General features: G+C 43.4%; 1 protein-coding gene across 1 annotated transcript; it reads right to left on the bottom strand.

The window, feature by feature from the left end:
- Positions 1 to 1166: 1166 nt before the first annotated feature.
- Positions 1167 to 19452, bottom strand: LOC139414963 (apolipoprotein B-100-like). Its single transcript, XM_071162626.1, has 28 exons — positions 19341 to 19452; positions 18424 to 18465; positions 18110 to 18222; positions 17723 to 17868; positions 17427 to 17574; positions 16857 to 17009; positions 16514 to 16638; positions 16332 to 16417; positions 15806 to 16247; positions 15604 to 15718; positions 15356 to 15502; positions 15048 to 15259; positions 14735 to 14930; positions 14435 to 14614; positions 14105 to 14308; positions 11939 to 12106; positions 11611 to 11816; positions 11341 to 11523; positions 11099 to 11229; positions 10784 to 10991; positions 10512 to 10684; positions 10179 to 10342; positions 9984 to 10093; positions 9502 to 9875; positions 3346 to 9384; positions 3113 to 3224; positions 2594 to 2780; positions 1167 to 2469 (listed from the first exon to the last, which is right to left on the bottom strand). The coding sequence occupies exons 1-28, from the start codon at positions 19393 to 19395 to the stop codon at positions 1993 to 1995; spliced, it is 10896 nt and encodes a 3631-aa protein (XP_071018727.1). The 5' UTR covers positions 19396 to 19452; the 3' UTR covers positions 1167 to 1992.
- Between the last annotated feature and the right edge of the window lie 746 nt (positions 19453 to 20198).

Genomic DNA, 20198 nt, shown 5'->3' with positions numbered 1-20198 from the left:
GGTTTTGGAGCAGTGGCTTCTTCCTTGCTGAGCGGCCTTTCAGGTTATGTCGATATAGGACTCGTTTTACTGTGGATATAGATACGTTTGTACCTGTTTCCTCCAGCATCGTCACAAAATCCTTTGCTGTTGTTCTGGGATTGATTTGCACTTTTCGCACCAAAGTACCTTCATCTCTAGGAGACAGAACAGGTCTTTCCTGAGCGGAATGACAGCTGCGTGGTCCCATGGTGTTTACACTTTCGTACTATTGTTTGTACAGATGAATGTGGTACCTTCAGGCGTTTGGAAATTGCTCCTAAGGATGAACCAGACTTGTGGAGGAGGTCTACAATGTTTTTTCTGAGGTGTTGGCTGATTTCTTTTGATTTTCCCATGATGTCAGGCAAAGTGGCGCTGAGTTTGAAGGTGGGCCTTGAAATAGATTCACAGGTAGACCTCCAATTGACTCAAATGATGTCAATTAGCCTATCAGAAGCTTCTAAAGCCATGACATCATTTTTTTGTGATACAGTGAATTATAAGTGAAATAATCTGTCTGTAAACCGATTGTTGAAAAAATGACTTGTCATGCACAAAGTGCAAACCGACTTACCAAAACTTTAACAAGAAATTTGTGGAGTTGTTGAAAACCTAAGTGTATGTAAACTTCTGACTTCAACTGTAGATATTCCATAAAAAATCTGCCATTTCCAGCTACAATAGTCATTTACAACATTAACAATGTGTACACTGTATTTCTGATAAATTTGATGTTATATTAATGGAGAAAAAAGTTAATTTTATTTCATAAACAAGGACATTTCTAAGTGACCCCAAACTTTTGAACTGTAGTGTACAGAAGCTTAACTTTGATTTGAATATTTCTTAAACTAGACCATTAACAAATTGTTTGTTTTAAAGCAATGTTTCTCTGTTGAAAGTTTGAGACTTTAATGGTCTAGAACGTGTTATTGTTTTGACAGTTGAGAAGTTCAGTGAATGAATTTGCAACAAAGTTGCATCTCACTTAAGTCCCATGCTCATAGAATGGCACCCTCTAAGTTTCAGAAAAGATTGCCTATTTTTTGCTATTGAAGGAGGATCTGTCACACACCCGACTGTACTTAAGGTGCAGGAGATGAAGAGCAATACCGTAATGGAATAAAGTCTCCGCACACTCAGAATCAATGCACAAATTTAATTTAATTAATTCGGTCTCAAGAGCTTCAACAGAGCATACACAAACACACAGTGACCACATATAGCTAATGTGAGCAACATCTGCGTTTAAACACATACTTGAAAGCCTAAAATATACAAAATACCACAAAGTGAGGTTTATAATGTTTTCACCATACTTAAAAATAATTAATGCTGTATGGTATAATTAAGCAATAAGGCCAGAGGGCCAATATACCACGGCTAAGGGCTCTTCTTAAACACAAAGCAACGCAGAGTGCCTGGATATATTGGCCATATACCACAAACCCCAGAGGTGCCTTATTGCTATTATAAACAGGTTACTAACATACTTAGAGCAGTTCAAATAAATGTTTTGTCATACTCGTCAGCCAATCAGCATTCGGGGCTCGAACCACCCAGTTTATAGTAGACTTTATTGATACACTTCACTCTTTACATCTTGAATAGGAAAGACAAGGGAAGTGGAACACAACAAAGTATTGCATTTCCATGTTGGAACATCAGGTGTCATTTACACAAAATAATAAGACAACATATTTTTATCAAGTTGTACATGTTAACTTGACTGCTATAAATACATGCTGAAACACTAATTGGGCTAAGTGTCAATTTTTTCCCTCCCAAGCGAGCATATGTGTTTAACAGATGGCAGTGTTTAATAGACTCAGGGTTCAGTCTGTGGATATCTCTCTGGTGGAAGGGAAAGGTCGTTCTCAAGCCTTCCACTAACTTTCACGAAAGCCTCATCAGAAGCTTGCTGCAGAAGACCAGTGATGGGGAGATTGAGCTGGTTCACCACAGACATGCTCATCTCCATGACTCCACGTTTTCAATGATCATCTGGATGGCCTGCTCAAGAATGGAGGCAATGGCGTTGGTTATCTGTTTGAGGAGCAGCAAAGGCAGGGTGGTTATCTCCTCATAGCCAGGCAGCTTCAACTGGGTCTCCTTCAGGAATTCAATGGCAGCATCCAGGAAGACCTGGACGGTTTTCTTGCACTGGGCAACAGTGTCCCTGAAGAAGAATGACAGCTGGAGAACATGGTGGCAGACAGCATTGAAGGCTTCGTCAATGCGTTCGCCTGAAGTGAGGATGGGCGTGATGATCTCGAACCGGTCTGCGAAGCTCTCCAGGGTGAATGTGATGGCAGGGAGTCTCTCCTTCAGGCCCAGGAGCATGTCGTGGAGGGCCTCCTTGTTGTTGGCAACCTGTAGTTTTAGATTATCGGCGTCATTGGAAGTAACTCTGATGACCAAGATGTCAACATCAACCTCTGGGGCAGACTGTTGGATACAGGAAAAACACAAGAGTAAATAACAATTTCTAAATAATTTAACAATAGGGTGACATGTATCTGACGTGTAAATAGGCACACAATAAATATTTTAAAATATGAAAGACACTCACAGCATAACGGCTGTAGAGTCTAGCGCTCAGCTCAGATGGTTTCCTGCCCTGGAGTTCAAGACCCAATAACCCAGTGGATGGAGTAGAGATGGAAGCACTGACTCCATCTCTGCGGGCAGCATAGCGGAAGTTCACATCAGTGAAGGTTGGGCTGGTGATGTCCACATTCAGGGTGTGGCGGGAGACACTAAGAAGTTGAGGAAAAACATGACAAGCATATTCAGTTGCCATCTTAATTTATACTTGTGTGGTTAAGGTAGTTCTAAAAGTCAAGCTCAGCCTTTGTTTTATCTCAGACAGAGATAAGGAAGTTAAGATACTTTTTATAATATTTACCTTCCCTCATCTTGGCGTTTCTTCCGGGTATTCACAAATCAAATAAAGCCAACTGTGTTAACTGATATTGAAATATCTTCAAATCTACATAATGTCTGTTATTTTTATTAACATTGTGAGACTAAATAATCTTCCAATGGGTATTATACATTGAGAAGGGGTCTGTTAAAAAGAAAGTATTACCTCATAGCCTGGGTAATGACATTCTGAATGTCCATGGTCAGGTCAGCATGGGTCAGGGTAATCTTGCCAGTCAAGCCCAGGGCTTCATTCTCAACATTTGCTTTGATGGAAGCTGTTGAAAGTAGTTAGAGTTACAAATCATTTGAATAACAATTTACAGTAAAAGATCGGGGACAATATGATTAGTTTTTCAGATATTACTTAAAAATAATGCCAACTTCTAAGAAATTTACCATCCATGTCATAGTCCAGGAGAACAATGGCAGAGGTAGCAGATGACTTGAGTGTGGCTTTGAAGACAGGGGAATCACCCTCCAACTCAGCTGCCATATCTGTGGTGTACACAGGAGTAGCAATCTTGGCGGTGGTAGAGATCTTCTGCTTGGTACATGTCAGCTCGACAGCAGTCTTCTCAAAGAGGGAAATGTCACCCATGTTGCTTGGTTGAAACATGTCAATCTCAACATCAGCAGTCAGTGATGTCAATGGTGCAAAGTCAATGGTAGCATGGGCTACATGCTTTCCATTGGTGTTGAAAGTAATCGCATTGGCCTTATTGGTGCTCATAAATTTCAGCACTGCATACACACGGCTCACGGATGCCTCAACAGCCAGGCTCTCGTCCACATCCATCTCCAGGACAATTGTCTCACCGTTGCTGAGTTTGGCATTGGCAATGATCTTTGAGGTGGAACGTAGGCCATCAGCATTCAGGTAGATGTTAGCTTCATTGTCCAGAGCTCCCAAAACAGCATTGTATTCCAGGATTATGCCATCAATGGTGCCCTGGATGGATGACTCCACGGAGATGTACTCAAGGGTTCCCTCTAGCTTCAGGCTGTGGTCAGCCTCTGCCTTGCCAATTGTTTTGATAAGGGGCAGGTTGAAATCACCTTTCAGCTTCAATGTAGAGGCAGCATTTGGCTTGGTCTTGGTGTCTGCAACAAGTTGCTGGCTAACTTCCAGATTCAAGATGGGCAGAGCAATCTTTGCACCGGTAGCCACAGACACCGCAGCTTCCAGGTTGTCAGTGTTCAGGCTGATTGTGCTGTCATGGTTTCCCTCAATGTGGGGATTCTCCAGAGACAGGGATGTGGCCAGCTTAAGTCCTCTTTTGGTGGTCAGGCTGCTGGTGCCATCAAGCTTGACCTTAAGAGCTTCAAATACGGAGGCTGTGGTAGCTCCGAGACGGAACACAACGTCGTCCTCAGTGTAAAGTCCAGCATTGGCATTCAGATTGAAGATGGGTGACTTCAGGGAGAGTTCGGTTATCAGGTTGCCCAGAGAGTAAAACTGACCCTTCTGGTACAGGATCTTGGAATCAACATCAAGAGACTGCTCAGTGGTGGTCAAGATGTTCTTCAAGCCAGTATGCTCATACAGGTTCAGATCATTGATGGCTGGGATGCGCATGTTAAGGAAGGATAGCTCAATCTCAGGGATGCTGATAGGGGTTGTCAAGAATTCAAGATTAGCCTCACTGTTGACAGTAGCAAATATACCAGCCTCCTTTTTGTTGTTGTCAATAGTGAAGTTGTAGGAGTATTTGTACTGGTTGAAACGGGCAAGAGCCACAGTGTTGATCTGTTGAGCTTCAGGCTTGATGATGGCAGAGTAGTCATTCTGGAGATCAATCTTGGCCACCAGTGCCTCGTTGAAGCGTAGCTTTGTGTTTCCCTTGTTCTGGAAGTCAAAGACAACCTCACTTGGATTAATCACAATGTTGAGTGAGTTGGACAGGATTCCACTGAGATCTCCAACAAGCTCTGTGTCATGGTTTGCCTTCAGTTCAATTTTCAAATATCCATAGTCGGCATTTCCAGATGCCACCAGAAGGCTGTTCTTGACCTCTGGGCCTTCTGCTTCAAACCGGGCATCAAATGTGATGTGACGGTACATGACTGCATCAGCGTTCAAGGTCTGCTTCATCTTCAGAAGGACAGTGTCGGTGTCAGCGGAGATTGTCAGCTTAGCAGTGCTGGGACTGATGGCGAAGTGAAGGTCACACTTGTGTGTGCCCTCGTGAAAGTTGAACTTCATAGCACCATCATTTCCAACGGTCAGAGTGATTGTTGTGTCCTCCAGGCGGGCAACAACCTTTTGGGTCACAGAGGCTCCATTGGTGAAGCCAAGGATTGGGATATTGATCTGGTGCTTGTAGGTGGTGTCCACAGAGGCAGATATTCCACCCTCCATAGCAAAGAATGCATTATTGACAATGTCAGCCGTGTAGTGTGCAGTGGTTGCCTTGACTGTGGTCTTAGCTGAGGCCTGGGATGAGAATCCGTAGATGATCACTGAAGCCTGATGTTCAACTGAAAGTGCATTGTGAATTAACTTAAGGGTCTCTGCAACAATCATGCGTCTCATTTTGGGGATGGCAACACGAACACTGGAGTTCAGGTTGAAATTGAGGATCTCAATACTGGGTGATGTGGCCTGGGTGGCCAGGAGAGCAGTGAACTGAGGAGTCATCTCATTTTCAGTGTTGTTCCAGAGCTCAGCAGAGCTCCTGATGCTGTAGACTGGGGTGATGACACTGATCTCACCATAGAGCTTGCCAAAGCAAGGGACACTGATCTCACTGGGGATGGCAGGGAGCTTGATCTCAGGGATCTGGAGAGTTGGAATCTCTAGGAGCTTCTCTGCGGCCACCTTAGGGAGGGCAGGGAAGGAGAACTCTGGGAATGTGATCTCTGGGAGAGTAATGTCAGGTAGGGTTGGCAGGTAGCTCATGGTCAGGTCTCCAAAGAAAGCATCCAAATCAAGCATCTGGATCTCAAAGTTGACAATGAAGTCGATGAGCTCTATGACCTTCTGCTTGATATCGTCAAAGGAAACAGTGGTGGCTGGCACTGTGTGGAAACCCAGGATAGTGAACTCAGGGATATCCAGCTGTGTTGGAATTTCAATCTCCTGAAGCTTCTCCAGGCTGATCTTCATGGAGGGTATGATCAGGTCTGTGAGAGGGATGGTGAATGAAGGGAAGTCCAGCTCAGCTGTCTTCAGTCCAGTAACAACTCCCTCAATTATCTGCTTGACCTCGCTGACAATTTGTTGTTCACCAGCAAACTTCTGGATCACCTCAAACACATTGCCGAACACCTCATTGATGACGGTGGTAACCATGGTGTACTGTTCGCTCAGCTGATGCAGGAATGAGATTATATAATTTCTGAGGTCCATATCGGTGATTCTCTGCTTCAGGCTGTCCGAAATTGCCTTAAGGTCATTAAGGATGGCATGGTCAGCTATGTCCTTCACTGTTTTAATCATGTCTGCAACCTTGATTTCCCTAAGATGTTCAATGAAGTTAAGTGCAGATGACACAACAAAGTTGACAAACTCTCTTGAAGCCTGAAGTTTCTGTGGGATCTCAAGTGCCTTGATTAGCTCGTTTACATGAGCAGTGTATTCAGCAATTATCTGGTTGACTTCATCCACATAGGCATTGTAATCAAATGACTTCAGCTTCTGGATAACAGAGTCGAGATACTCGTTCAGCTGGTCAATCACCTGTTTGATCTCAGTAGCTTTCAAGTATTTGATTGTTTCCTCCAGCATCTGCATTACCTTCCCTGGGATATCGATGACCTTCAGCTTGTTAACAAGGACCTGAATTGTTTCACCAATTTTGAATTGCTTAATGAGGTCCACAACCTTCTCTAGGACTGCTTCAACCTTCTTGTCAACATCATATTTGACAATCAGTTCTGTCAACTTGGCATGGAAAGCATTCAACTTACCAAAGGCGTCAAAATCCTGAATCACTGCCTTGACAGGCTCAATAGCCTTGCTGAATCTTTGCCAATCTTGCTGAAACTGATCTATCATCTGCTCAACATAAGCTTCCAAGTTGAGCGAGGTAATGTAGTTCCTCAGATCCTCAACAAATTGGGTTCTGTCAAAGTTCTCAATGAACTGCTTCAATTCACTCACTGCATTTTCAAGCTTAGCTTTGATTTCAAACTGGGCATCAATGTCGTGCAGGAGTGCAATGCTGCTGTCCTTCAGTTTCTGCATGTCAATCTGCTTGATCAGCTCTTCAATGGCATCAATGACAGCTATGATAATTGTAGTTAATTCATACTCCTTGTTGATGGCATTCAGCTCCTGGTTGAGCCTCTGGATGACAGTTTCAGACAGGATGCCACTTGCAATCATATCCTTGGTAACATCAACAATTCCCTGAATGCGGGATGACAGATCAATAAGCAGTTTTTCAAAAGCTGTCTTGAGGTTCACCAGAAAGGCCTCTAGGTCTTCCAGAGAGATGGCATACACCTGGGTGAGGGTAATCAGGTCCTGTTTGAGCTGGACAGCCTTGCCTTCAAGATTCAGTTTGGTAACAAAGTCACTCACATGCTGTGGCAGAGCCTCAAGCTTAGCCTTGATCTCTTCACTGTTAATGTAATTCTGCAGTTTCTCTGCCATGCTCACAATAGTGATCTTGATGTTTTCCAGGATTGCAGGCAAACTTTCAAGGAAGGGCAGGTTAATCAAGTGACTGTCAGTGTTCTTATCATACTTCAGGAAACCAGAAATTGTGAATTCCTGCTCTTCACTGGTAGCTGTGTTCAGGAGGCCGGTGAGGAGGGTTGCAGACAGCTCCAGTCCAAGCCTTTCATCATTGTTGTAGGCACTCACTTCCTGATTGAGGGCATGGTTGTTCACCTTGGACTTCACCCTGAGTGTGGCTTTCTGCTCCTGTGGAGTCAAAAGTGTGTCTATCTTGTTGTCCAGTGTGGTCTCCAGGGAGAAGCCATTGTCCAGCTTCTGAGTGATGGAGGCTCTGCATTCATGAGAGCTGGCAAAAGCCAGGGGCTGTGCTTTAAGAAGAAACTTTCCATAGAGCTGAGCGCTCTGCTTGCCATACAAGATCAGGTCACCATCAGCATTGAAGATGGCGTCAAGATTGAAGTCGAAGGGAATAATGCTGGCACGGATGGTGTTGTCGAAGCGGAAAGGCTGGGAGTTGAAGCGGGCATCATTTTGGATCCTTGCAGCAAGGCCAACAATTTCAAGCTCAGTGTTGTGGCTCATGTGAGCACCGAGGAGCTTTCCAGTAGTGCTGCACTTAGCATTAGCTGTCAAGTCTGCATAGTTGATCTCATAGGTGTGTTTGAGCTCTTCCTCACCATAGGCCCCCTTCAGGCTTCCAGTAAAGTCAATTTTGTAGATCACTGCCTTCAGCTGAGCCTCGTTGACTAGGTTGGCTCCCAGCAGTGTCAGGTCATTGTTCACATTTACAGAGGCAGTGTAGTCCTGCAGGTCAATGGTGATGTCATGTGTATAGGAAGTGCTCTCGCTGACGATGGCCTCAGCCTTTGAGGTGAAGGCAAGGGTGGAGAGAGTGATGGTGAGTGAGTTGGCATTCTCAACCTTCATGTAATCCAATGCACTCTTGGTCTCAATGGACAGAGTAGCCTTGGAGGCATCAATTCCACCGTTGAAGGTGTTCTCCATGGCGAACGGGCCCTGCAGGGTGGTTGTTCCGCTTGTGGCCAGTCCATCCTTGTTCATTGTCAGAGTAGCTTTGTGTGCAGCTTTGTTCTCAAGCAGCTTTACAGTGGCATCACTGTTTACAGCCAGGCCATTGACATCCAGGGAGCCAGTGAGAAGAGAGTATATGCGATTCGTTGAGTATTCAGTGTTGGTCTCCATCTTGATTGTGACTGCTCCAGAGCCAACAGAACCCTCAACCTGGTTGTGGATATTCATGCCAAGGGCAAGGGCATTGGTGTCACATTTCAGGGACAGCTGGTTATCCTTGAAGGCAAGTTCAGCAGCATGGGTCAGGATGTCTTCAAATGCATTCGTGTTAGACACAACAGACAGCTCACCATTGGCAAACGATGCAGCAATGGTGTTCTGGGCCATAAGAATGGTTGAATCAATTTTCAGGGAAGAATCAATCTTTGCCTCTGGTCTGAATGGGAAGATTGTAAAAGACTGGGTGGTGATTGTGGTGCCATAGACAGGTCCTGCTTTGACTGTTCCCTCCAAGTTGCTATCACCAGAGATCTTCAGTGTTGGAGCCAGTATTGGCGCTTCAGTATTGAAGCCAACTTGGCCGGTGTGCTCTAGGTTTACACTCAGACCCATGGGGCTTGTTGCTTCGATTTTGCTGCTGGATTTCACATTGATCTTGTTGTCTGTAACAGTGCCAACTTCCCTTATGCTAATGCTGGCATCAATGAGCTTGTGGCTCACGGAGGTCTTCACATGGGCCTTGATGGAATCAGCAGGAGTGGTGGCAAGCAATCCAGATCCTATTTACAACACAGAAGGAACAATGATTGATTATTGCACAACTAAACATGTTCCAGATGGTGTAATTCTCTATTATTTACAAAGGCATTAGAAAATGTCTGGAGGTGGAGCACTACCTTCAATCTTGATGCACAGGAGTTCCATTGAGCAGCTGCCTGTCACATCAAACTTGGCAGAATAGCTTGGTGTCTCAGCGGCATCTTTGCCAGCAGACACTGAGCCCTCCAAGTTGTAGAAGTTGCTCTTCACTTTTGTGGACAGCTGAGCTTTTCCAAAGAGGGGCACAAACACATCAAGGGTCTCTGGGATGAAAAGCTCAGGGATCGGGATCTCCATGGATGCAATGTCCAGGCCAAGCAGGGGCAGAGCCAGGTGTGGTGTGGTCAGTGCAGCTGGGAAGTTCAGCTCCTCAGATGATTTTCCACCAAGAGGCAGGGGAATGGCGATGAAGATACGCTCATTGCTGAAGTGGTAAGCAGCTGTGGCCTCACTGTTTAAGAAAATTATATTTAATCATTAATTAATCATGGAATCAAAAAGAATCAGTTAATGTATTGATAGAAAATGATTCTTATGGTAGTTGATTGATGTAACTTACGCATTCAGGAACAGTTTCTCAGGCAGAGTCATCTCCGGCATCTCAGGGACTCTCAGGTTCTGCATGTATGGGATATCAGCAGCATATTTCTCCAGGTAGTTGTTGGTTTCCTGTAATATGAATATATAGTCATATATTAAGTTCAGAGTGGACAAAATAGTGATCAGACGATAAGTATTTTTTTTAAAGTATTACCTCCACAGACTTGGTGAGGATGTGACGGACCTTCATGTCAGTCTGGCCCACCTGCTGATCAAGAACATCACTGACCATCTTCTGGAATGCCTCGGCATAAGGGTGGATGTTCTGGATCTCAGAGTTCATGTCAGACTTGACCTCAGCCACAATCTTCTCGTCATCTACAAAGTAGGAGAAATTCATTGTAAATTAAATGACATTTTAATGACTTTCCCATGGATACTTGACATTTAAAGCCTGGCAAAGCTCTCAGAAACGTACAGTTAAAGTTGATCAAGAAGCTAAACAATTTATCGTACAAAGGTTGGTCGATATTGAAAGCCTGCATACCATATTTTAGGGTGATCTTTTGCACTGAGGTGGTCTCTGGGAGCTTGATGTCACTCTCAAGCTCAAGTTCCAGTTCCTCACCACGCTTCACGTTGGCTGTAACTGTGGCGTCCGCCTTGATTGAAGGGACAAGCAGCTGCACCTGTAGCATAGCATCCTTCATGGCCTCAATTCTGCAAAGAAAACAATTAGTAATTTGGAATTTGGAAGAAAGGAAAGACAGAAGAAACCAAAACAGGGAAGTACTTTGTGGGGTAGCATTGTCAGCTTACTTAGCGCGGCCAACCAGCGACAGCTGAGGGATGTTCTTGTTGATGAGGTCAAAGGAGATGGAGTGTATTCCATTGCCCTTGGTGTTGCCATCAACAACGCCCAGTCTGATTCCGGCCTCCAAGTCAAAGTCAGGGATCTGGATGTCGGTGGTGAGGACATTCTTCCTCCTGTTGTACTTCACAGTGGCTGTGGCTGTGGGGTCAGCACCTGTGTCCAGGATAAACTGAATTAGTTAGTCACCAAGGAAAAGGTTGTACGTTAGAAATGGAGGGACTGTGTTACTCTAAAAGAGGGATTTTGTAACTTAGCTATACCTTCTGCCTTCAGGACCACCTTTACAGTGTCAACTTTCTGACGACCTTCTTCTCCCTCCCTGAGGAGTTCGTAGCCGATGGTGGCCGTGTATTCAGTGACATCCCCAGTGGGGTGGAGCTCCACAGCAAGCCTAAATAATTGTTTCATTTCCAAAAGTTATGGCTAAGATCAATTTCTACCTGAAAATAGGAAAACATAAATGGAGCATATTAAAATGTATTTGCATAGAACTAGTACTTACTTGCTATCTCCGGTAAAGGGGAAGTAGGGTGCAGTGTCATGGGAGCTAGCATCAGAGTACTGAAGGGTGGTGCAGTACTTCATACCAGCTAAGAATGGAGTGCACTCAGACACATCAATTCTGTCCTCTACCAGAGACGGGATGGGTTTCACTCCAGCAGAGGTCACTTCGAACAGCTTGTTGCTATAATAGGGGTCGTGGAAAGGAAATGTTTAGGCTCTGATAGATATTGGTCATCAGGTATTATCTGAATGATACTCTGACACTTACGTGATGCTGATGAGCTTGGCAGGACCCTGAGGAGCAGGGATGGTCAGCTTGATCTGTTTGTCAGCCATGACGAGCTTAGCGCTGAGCCCACTCTCGTGGTATAGGCTGGTATGCATCTCTAGGCCAGAGAGAAGGTACTCAGGAATGTGGGAACCAACCCGGGCCACAAACTCAATTCCAGCGGAGGGCATGAATGAGACCTCGCTCTGTGGGAAAGGGATCAGTCCAAGTATATTATATAGATATGCAAAAAGACTGACCGACGTCACATGTATTAGGGTTACTACAAATAGAAAACAGATCAGTGAAAATAAATATAAAAGTTTACCATGTCAGGTGTAATGTGCAGTCCTCCCTTGATGCCAGGGGTGAAGGTACCAGACAGGGCAATCTTCAGTGGCACACCAGTGGCAGTTGGCAGGAAGAATTCGTTATCCATGAAGATGTAATGGGCGAAGACTTCATTGTCAGCGTTGGTCATCAGTCCCTTCATCAGCTGTGGAACATGTACAGTTGAAGTCGGAAGTTGATTCACCTTAGCCAAATACTTTTAAACTCAATTTTTCATAATTCCTGACAAATTCCCTGTTTTAGGTCAATTAGGATCACCACTTTATTTTAAGAATGTGAAATGTCAGAATAATAGTAGAGAGAATTATTTATTTCATCTTTTATTTCTTTCATCACATTCCCTGTGGGTCAGAAGTTTACATACACTCAATTAGTATTTGGTAGCATTTCCTTTAAATTGATCAACTTGGGTCAAAGGTTTTGGGTATCCTTCCACAAGTTTCCCACAATAAGTTTGGTGAATTTTGTCCCATTCCTCCTGACAGAGCTGGTGTAACTGAGTCAGGTTTGTAGGCCTCCTTGCTTGCACATGCTTTTTCAGTTCTGCCCACAAATGTTCTATAGGATTGAGGTCAGGTCTTTGTGATGGCCACTCCAATACCTTGACTTTGTTGTCCTTAAGCTATTTTGCCACAACTTTGGAAGTATGCTTGGGGTCATTATCCATTTGGAAGACCCATTTGCGACCAAGCTTTAACTTCCTGACTGATGTCTTGAGATGTTGCCACATTTGTCCCCATGTGCAGTTGCAAACTGTAGTCTGGCTTTTTTATGGCGGTTTTGGAGCAGTGGCTTCTTCCTTGCTGAGCGGCCTTTCAGGTTATGTCGATATAGGACTTGTTTTACTGTGGATATAGATAAGTTTGTACCTGTTCCCTCCAGCATCTTCACAAGGTCCTTTGCTGTTGTTCTGGGATTGATTTGCACTTTTTGCACCAAAGTACCTTCATCTCTAGGAGACAGAACACGTCTTTCTTGAGCGGAATGACGGCTGATTGGTCGCATGGTGTTTATACTTGCGTACTATTGTTTGTTACTATTGTTTGTACAGATGAACGTGGTACCTTCAGGCGTTTGGAAATTGCTCCCAAGGATGAACCAGACTTGTGGAGGTCTACAATTTTTTCTGAGGTGTTGGCTGATTTCTTTTGATTTTCCCATGATGTCAGGCAAAGAGGCACTGAGTTTGAAGGTAGGCCTTGAAATAGATAGATAGATAGATCTATAGATTCACAGGTACACCTCCAATTGACTCAAATTATGTAAATTAGCCTATCAGAAGCTTCTAAAGCCATGACATCATTTTCTGGAATTTTCCAAGCTGTTTAAAGGCACAGCCAACTTAGTGTATGTAACCTTCTGACCCACTGGAATCGTGATACAGTGAATTATAAGTTAAATAATCTGTCTGTAAACAATTGTTGGAAAAATTACTTGTGTCATGCACAAAGTAGATGTTCTCACCAACTTGCCAAACTATAGTTTGTTAACAAGAAATGTGTGGAGTGGTTGAAAAAACTTCCGACTTCAACTGTAGATTTCAGAGTTAGGGTAATTTACATTTTTGATCATTAAATGTCATTCTTGTCAGATTAATTCTCAACCCTCCTCACATTTTCATCCATCCATACGACCAGCACTGTTCTATTCTGACTGCACTAGACTCCAGACTTAAAGTAGAGACACTCCCTCCCTGGTTGAGAGTCAAACTTGATGAAGGTGGTCTTCTCTTACCTTGTTATTGATAGCGTCACTGGTTAGTCTGACAGATTGGTCAATTATTAAACACTCTTGGCATGAAAGCAATACATTTTTCTAGTTTTCAACACCCAGAGTGTTTGAGGACTGTACACAATGTTGAAGACTTGTTTGTTGTGCTACTTTGATTCCATTATGTGACCGCTATGCTCCCCTTATATACGGTGAGTTCCAGAAGTATTGGGACAGTGATATTTGCATCTGCATTGCTTGCTGTTTAGGGTTTTAGGCTGGGTTTCTGAACAGCACTTTGTAACATCGGCTGATGTAAAAAGGGCTTTATAAATACATTTGATTGATTGATTGATTAACCTATAGACTCAAAAACTATCTTTAATGTCTATGTGAATTGATAGTGTTGCACTTTAATGTATCTTGTACATACATCTGTGGGGAACATCTTGAGTACGTTGTCAATCATCAGACCAGCAGAGTAGGCCATCTTCTCTAGCTCATTGGTCTTCAGGTATCCAAGTTCATTTCCCAGCAGTCTCAGGTAAATCATAGCCTCAGGGGACTCCTGCGCCTTCAGATCCCTGACCAGTCTGTTGAGGTTGCGGCCGATTTCTCTCACGATGTTCTGGGAAGCCTACAGAATATTTTTTTCAAGGAAAGAGACAGTTAGCTCATGCTACAATTAAATAACTAGGATTAAAATCACACTAATTAAAATGTTTTGTAAGGAAAGAGGAAGAAGTAGTATGGTTTTGAATACCTGTCTCTTCATTCTGTCTTTCTTCAGAGTGGGCATCATCCTCTTCATGACCTCATTGACCTGCAGGGGCATCTTGTCAGAAACGAAGTAGACGGCCTTTAGAACCGTGTCAGGGAAGAATCCGTTCTCTCCGAACAAAGCCTCAACAGTTGGCTCAAGTCCTTTGCCTTCCATGCCAACCTTACAAGTGAAGAGAATGTTCACCATGAGACTGATAGAAAAATAAGTGTATATTCTGTAAAAAATCTAACATAATCTCTATAAAAGGCTTAGGGAAACAAATTAAATAAAAAATATTACCTCCACCATGTCCACATTGTAGCCGAAGGCCTTCAGGGTCATCTCCAGCATGACTTCCTTGGGCAGATAGCTGGTGCCCTCAAAGAGCATATTTCCTTGCACAGATCCAATCATGTAGTTGCGGGAGAACTTGGTGGGATCCATGACAGTTCCAACCTTATTGTCCTGCAGGGCATCAAGAATCTTCTGTCTCAGCCTTTAATGGAAGGAATAATTTATTACATGGTCAGACCTATGATGAGGAGGGAACAACCAAACAGAATATTTCTGTTAGCTGAGGCAGTAAATACTGCAGATGATATCTCTCACGTACTCCTGGGTCTCCGCTGCTGTGGATGCCAGTATGTTAGTCAGGTGGGAGATGACAAAGCTCTTGGCCTGCTGGTCTTCTTCGATGGGCAGAGCGGCGGCCAGCTGAGCTAGTTCAGCAGGCTGGGGGTCCTTCATCAGCACCAGGTAGGCAGCAACGCGCTTCTGCAGGGGGCTAGCACCATTCAAAAGAACCTGCATGAGCACCTCTCTGCCCTGTAAAGGAGAATGTGTATAACAGTACTGCAGTGAACGAAGAGTTGATGGTTTCCATATATATATTTTTAAGCTAATAGGATAAGAGTGAGTTACCTCCTCAGGGACAGGGGTCTGTTTGAATGCCTGAATGGCAGCCTGTTGGACTTCCAAGGAAGCGGCGGGCTCGTTTACACACTGGATCACAGCAGACTTCAGGGCAGGACTGGCGGCTCCCATGGCTGCAGCCATGTTACCAATAACCTGGGGAGCAGAAAGAAGCAAACATGAATTATTCTGATTCAAATTGTTGCTTGCTGTGTGAGTAAATCTGAAAAAGCTAAGAGGAGCAATGGAACATTCACCCTCAGGACCAGGAAGTTCTGCTCATTGTCACCGGTGCAGTCACCCAGCTGGGCAACAGCAAACTCAGCCACAGCCTCGATCTCAGGGGTCACTTTGCCCTCGGCCTTGTAGAACCTGATGAGGAACACATTGTCAGAATTTCATTGTCTGCGTCTGCTCAGTTCAATTTAGAAAATATGTTGCTTTAAAATGTCTGTTTACCTCTTGACAACATTGCTCAGGGCATACAGGATAGGCTTGCTCTGCTTGTACCGTGCCATAGCCAGCATGTCGTTGACCAGGAGGGCAGAGGGGTTGGGGACCAGTCCCATAGCGAACACGATGGCATCAACCTCAAAGGCAGAGTTGTCAAAGGTCCTGAGGATCTGCATGATGGCACTGCTGCACTCTGGGGTACCGCACTGGGCCAGAACCTGGTAGGTCAGGGGTCCGGATACCTTCAGGGCCTCGGGAATAGCAGGGCTCAGGGTCTCAGCCTTCATTCCACGGACCATGCTCACAAGCTGCTGGAAGAGGTGGGCTCTCTTCTCACCGTTGGACAGAGTGGCCAGTTCCCTCAGGACAGCCAGAGGAGCATCCTTGTCCTGAACAACGCTCTTGTCCTCATCAGCCTCCATTGGCAGACCCTTGAGGTTGGCCACATCTGCAGGAAGATAAAGTCAGTTTTGACACTGAAATCCTGTTTCAATCATCTTCATAATTAGAATGCAATGTAAGGGATACTTACTGTGGTCAAAAACTCTCTCATTGTATGTGGAAACCTCTAGCAGAGTCAGGAACTGCTTGCCAACGTTGGTAACTCCATACTCTCCCCTGTGGAAAGCCAAAGAGATGATAAAGATATGCAACATCTCTTAACATTGCAGGTGTGTATTTCATAAAATATTATAGGCATAATGTTTTACACACTTGTGAGAGAAAGGCACCAGGATGTGGTTCTCAGTGCAGGCACCAGAGATCATGTGCTTCTTGTCATTGTCAAACTTGTAGTTGCAGGTCTGGTAGCTTCTGATCAGTTGAGCAAGAGGATAGTGCTGTAGGAGGAGAAATTATTATTGTTTAGGTTTCCTTGGAAAGGAGTTAAAAAGTGAATTAGGAGTAATATTAGTTTTCATTTCAGCTACTGGAGCAGAGAAAGATAAGTACTTTAAAGGGTTTTTGGAAAGGAGTTAAAAAGTGAATTAGGATTAATAAATGATTTAGGGTGTATTTCAGAATCTAACCAGCATCTTTTACTGTCTTGCAGTCTTACCATGCCAGAGATGAGGGCCAGGGGGCTGGTGTGGTCCCTCTGGGGGATGAAGTGGTCGCATTTGGACAAGTCCCTGTTGAGAGAGATGTCAGTAGCGATGTTCTCCATGGCATTGACTTTGTAGTTGGTCTTGCACATGCCGTGGATGGTGGGCTGAGGAGAAATTCAATGATCCTTGTCATATTTGAATAAATATAAATACTGATTTATGTTTTCTGAAAAACTGAATGTGACAAGTTGCTCTCTGCAGAGCCATGAATATAATTTTATAATCATGTCGGCGTGCCAACAGTACTGCATACCCTTTCATTTATTATTGCTTTATTACACAATAATGACATTTTTCTTTCTTGGATTCACTAAAACAAGCACCGATATGTACCATTGTTTACCAGGTAGTTTCCAGTTGTATTGAATAATAATAATATGGAGTAATAAGGTACAGTAATAAAGTACCCATTAGAGTAATAAAGTACTCAATACGAAATGACTTGCTCATATCACTGAAACTACACTGTAATACAAAGTGTATAGTTATGGTTAGGGTTTTTTCTGAGAAGATCAACATACCATTTTCTTGTTGTTCTCCTCTTCCAGCAGGGGCACGGCAAGAGCAGAGACGATACCTCTCTTAATGTTCAAGATGGTCACGGACTCATCCTCCTCAGGGTACAGTTTCACATCATACACTCCCTCAACCACAAACTTCAGAGGATGTCTGAGCAGGGAGAGAGAAGTGAAAGGTTGGTTACCAGTTGTTAATTCCAAATTACAATGTGCTTAATAGAAGAGAGGACAAGGAATTTTTAACAAATATTGGGGACAAGGGTTGGGTTAGGGCATTTGTGACAGCCTTGGGGTCTTACTTCTCCATGGCAGCAGCGAAGGTATCAGATCCGGGGGCAGGTCCGAACACAGGTTTGCCCTCTGCGTCCATATCAACAACCTCACTCAAGCTACAGCCTGTGGTGCGCAGGATGTAGCTGCAAGACTGAGGAACTTCAATCTCGACCTGTAGGGGGAGACAAAGAGGTCACAATGTTTACTAATTCTGCAAACATAGGAGACAGGACAGCATGACAGCATGAGAACTTGAGGGATACCCTATGTGACTAGAACATGCTAGCTTGCGTTCAAATTTGCTAGAAATTGCTGTCGTTGTCTCATTGCAAACAATGACATTCAGTTTTTTCATGAGTCACCAGTATGTACACAGCATAACTTTTATGTTAATGTTATATTGATGGGCTTACCTTGCAAGAGGCCTTTGGTCCGTTCCTGAGGTTGGAAGCTCCATTCACGGCATTCAGGGACTCTGCTTCATATTGGTATTCATATTTGTGAAGGCTCTTATACCTTTTTGCCACTAGGGGGGAGGACAGAAATATATTGCAAAGTTAACACAGATAGTTAATTATATTCCAAACAAGCTCATCTACTACTGCTTAACACATAGAATTGGACTCTTTATTGATCTCGCTAGTAATCGTTGGGTGTGCGTCCGAGGGCAAAAAATAGCCTGCTTTCTGTTAGAGCTAAAATGAAGCCTTTGGGATTTTTCACTTACATAAGCATGTGGGATTTTCTTCTTCAGCATTGTCTTGGGCATCTGCAAGGGAAAGATGCATAAGTACGTGTCTTTTGAAATACAATGTATTTGAAAATGGGACTAGCGACTGTCTTGCTTATTAGTCTATGAAAAATGTTAAAGGAGATATTGGCCTGATCATTTTAAAAGCAGACAATTCCAATGTGCTACCACTCCTTTAACCTTTAATTTTAAAGGTACAATATTTGATGCACATTTCTGTAAAATAATGTAATACATCTTTCTTAAATGTGTGGTGTAAAATGTTAGGATTTGGAAGAGGGGCAGAAGATGAGGAAAGTTGGAAAGGGTTATATAGGGCAGGGGGGCGGCAACAGTGAGGGATTACTTTTGGCCCCCAAAGTTTTTTTGTTAAATTGTTGTTGTTTTGTTTTGTCATAAAAGCCTGTAAAATCAACAGGAATTCAGAGAAAAATTCGCTACATTTAGGAAATCTGTTCGAAGTATTCCCACAAATTAAAAAAAAGAGACGTATGTGATCGTGACTCAATGTAATCAAGATATAAAATGTATTCTTATTTTGCAAATACAATATCTTTTTGGCCTTAGTTGTGGTCAATTTGCAGTGTACAAATTATTATAACTGTGTTCCTGACCATCCGCTCTGACAAAAATCGGCCTGCGGCTGAATATAGGTGCCTACCCCTGATATAGGGTAATGTAAGATGCTTCTACTTAGTGATGTGATATATTAACATTTCAATACATACAACATTTCATACAAAATATGTTTATTTGACATCAATTTGGCATCTGTTGAAAACTATAAACGTCTCCAAATTAAAATATATGATAAGTGTTACAAAACCCCTTTTCTATAGACAGTTAAACAACCACGTTTTCCAGAAGCAGGGAAAGGTCAGAAAGATACTTACAGGCCAAGGCAAGGGTGCTCAGAAGTAGCAAAAGGCAGAGCTTTGCGTCCCCCATGATGGGTTCGTTGAAGCTCTTTCCTTAAGGTTTGAGAGGTCTCAGTCAAGACTGATTCCTAAACCCCAGCACAATGTTTTTATACCCCGAGAGACGGGAGGGGTTGGTGGGAGTCACAGACAGTACTGATGTCCCTGCTCCAAAGTCCATCCCACCCATCCCTTTGGAGGGACACAGGCGAGTGGCTGTTCATGGATTCCAAGCATCTGTAAACGTTATCCATTAGTCATATATATATATTTTGTTAATCACATAGATTTAAGCAGATATAATGATACAGTGACAAGACATTTATTTTGTTCATTCCCCCCCCAACATGTTTTTAAGTACATACTGGTATATAGCTACATTGAACTTGTTTTTATTCAATCTCCTTGTATTCTGTGCTTTTTTATATACACCACTGTTCAAAAGTTTGGGGTCACTTAGAAATGTCCTTGTTTTTGAAAGAAAAGCACATTTTTTGTCCATTAAAATAACATCAAATTGATCAGAAATACAGTGTAGACATTGTTAATGTTGTAAATGACTATCGTAGCTGGAAACGGCAGATTTTTTAATGGAATATCTACATAGGCGTACAGAGGCCCATTGTCAGCAACCATCACTCCTGTGTTCCAATGGCACGTTGTGTTAGCTAATCCAAGTTTATCATTTAAAAGGCTAATTGATCATTAGAAAACCCTTTTGCAATTATGTTAGCACAGCTGAAAACTGTTGTCACACCCTGATCTGTTTCACCTGTCTTGTGATTGTCTCCACCCCCTTCAGGTGTTGCCTATTTCCATGGTGTATATATCCCT

Source organism: Oncorhynchus clarkii, chromosome 8 (assembly GCF_045791955.1).
Source record: "Oncorhynchus clarkii lewisi isolate Uvic-CL-2024 chromosome 8, UVic_Ocla_1.0, whole genome shotgun sequence".
Classification (NCBI taxonomy): domain Eukaryota; kingdom Metazoa; phylum Chordata; class Actinopteri; order Salmoniformes; family Salmonidae; genus Oncorhynchus; species Oncorhynchus clarkii.
The sequence above is the reverse complement of the archived record's forward strand: the minus strand, read 5'-3'. Positions and strand labels throughout refer to the sequence as shown.

Excerpts from the sequence above, each read along its gene's own strand:
- LOC139414963 (XM_071162626.1), bottom strand. The coding sequence starts at position 19,395 with ATGGGGGACGCAAAGCTCTGCCTTTTGCTACTTCTGAGCACCCTTGCC. Across the intron at positions 10,343-10,511 it reads AAAGATCACCCTAAAATATG|ATGACGAGAAGATTGTGGCT; the intron begins GTATGCAGGCTT and ends CCTACTTTGTAG. Across the intron at positions 3,225-3,345 it reads CCTGGACTATGACATGGATG|CTTCCATCAAAGCAAATGTT; the intron begins GTAAATTTCTTA and ends TACTTTCAACAG.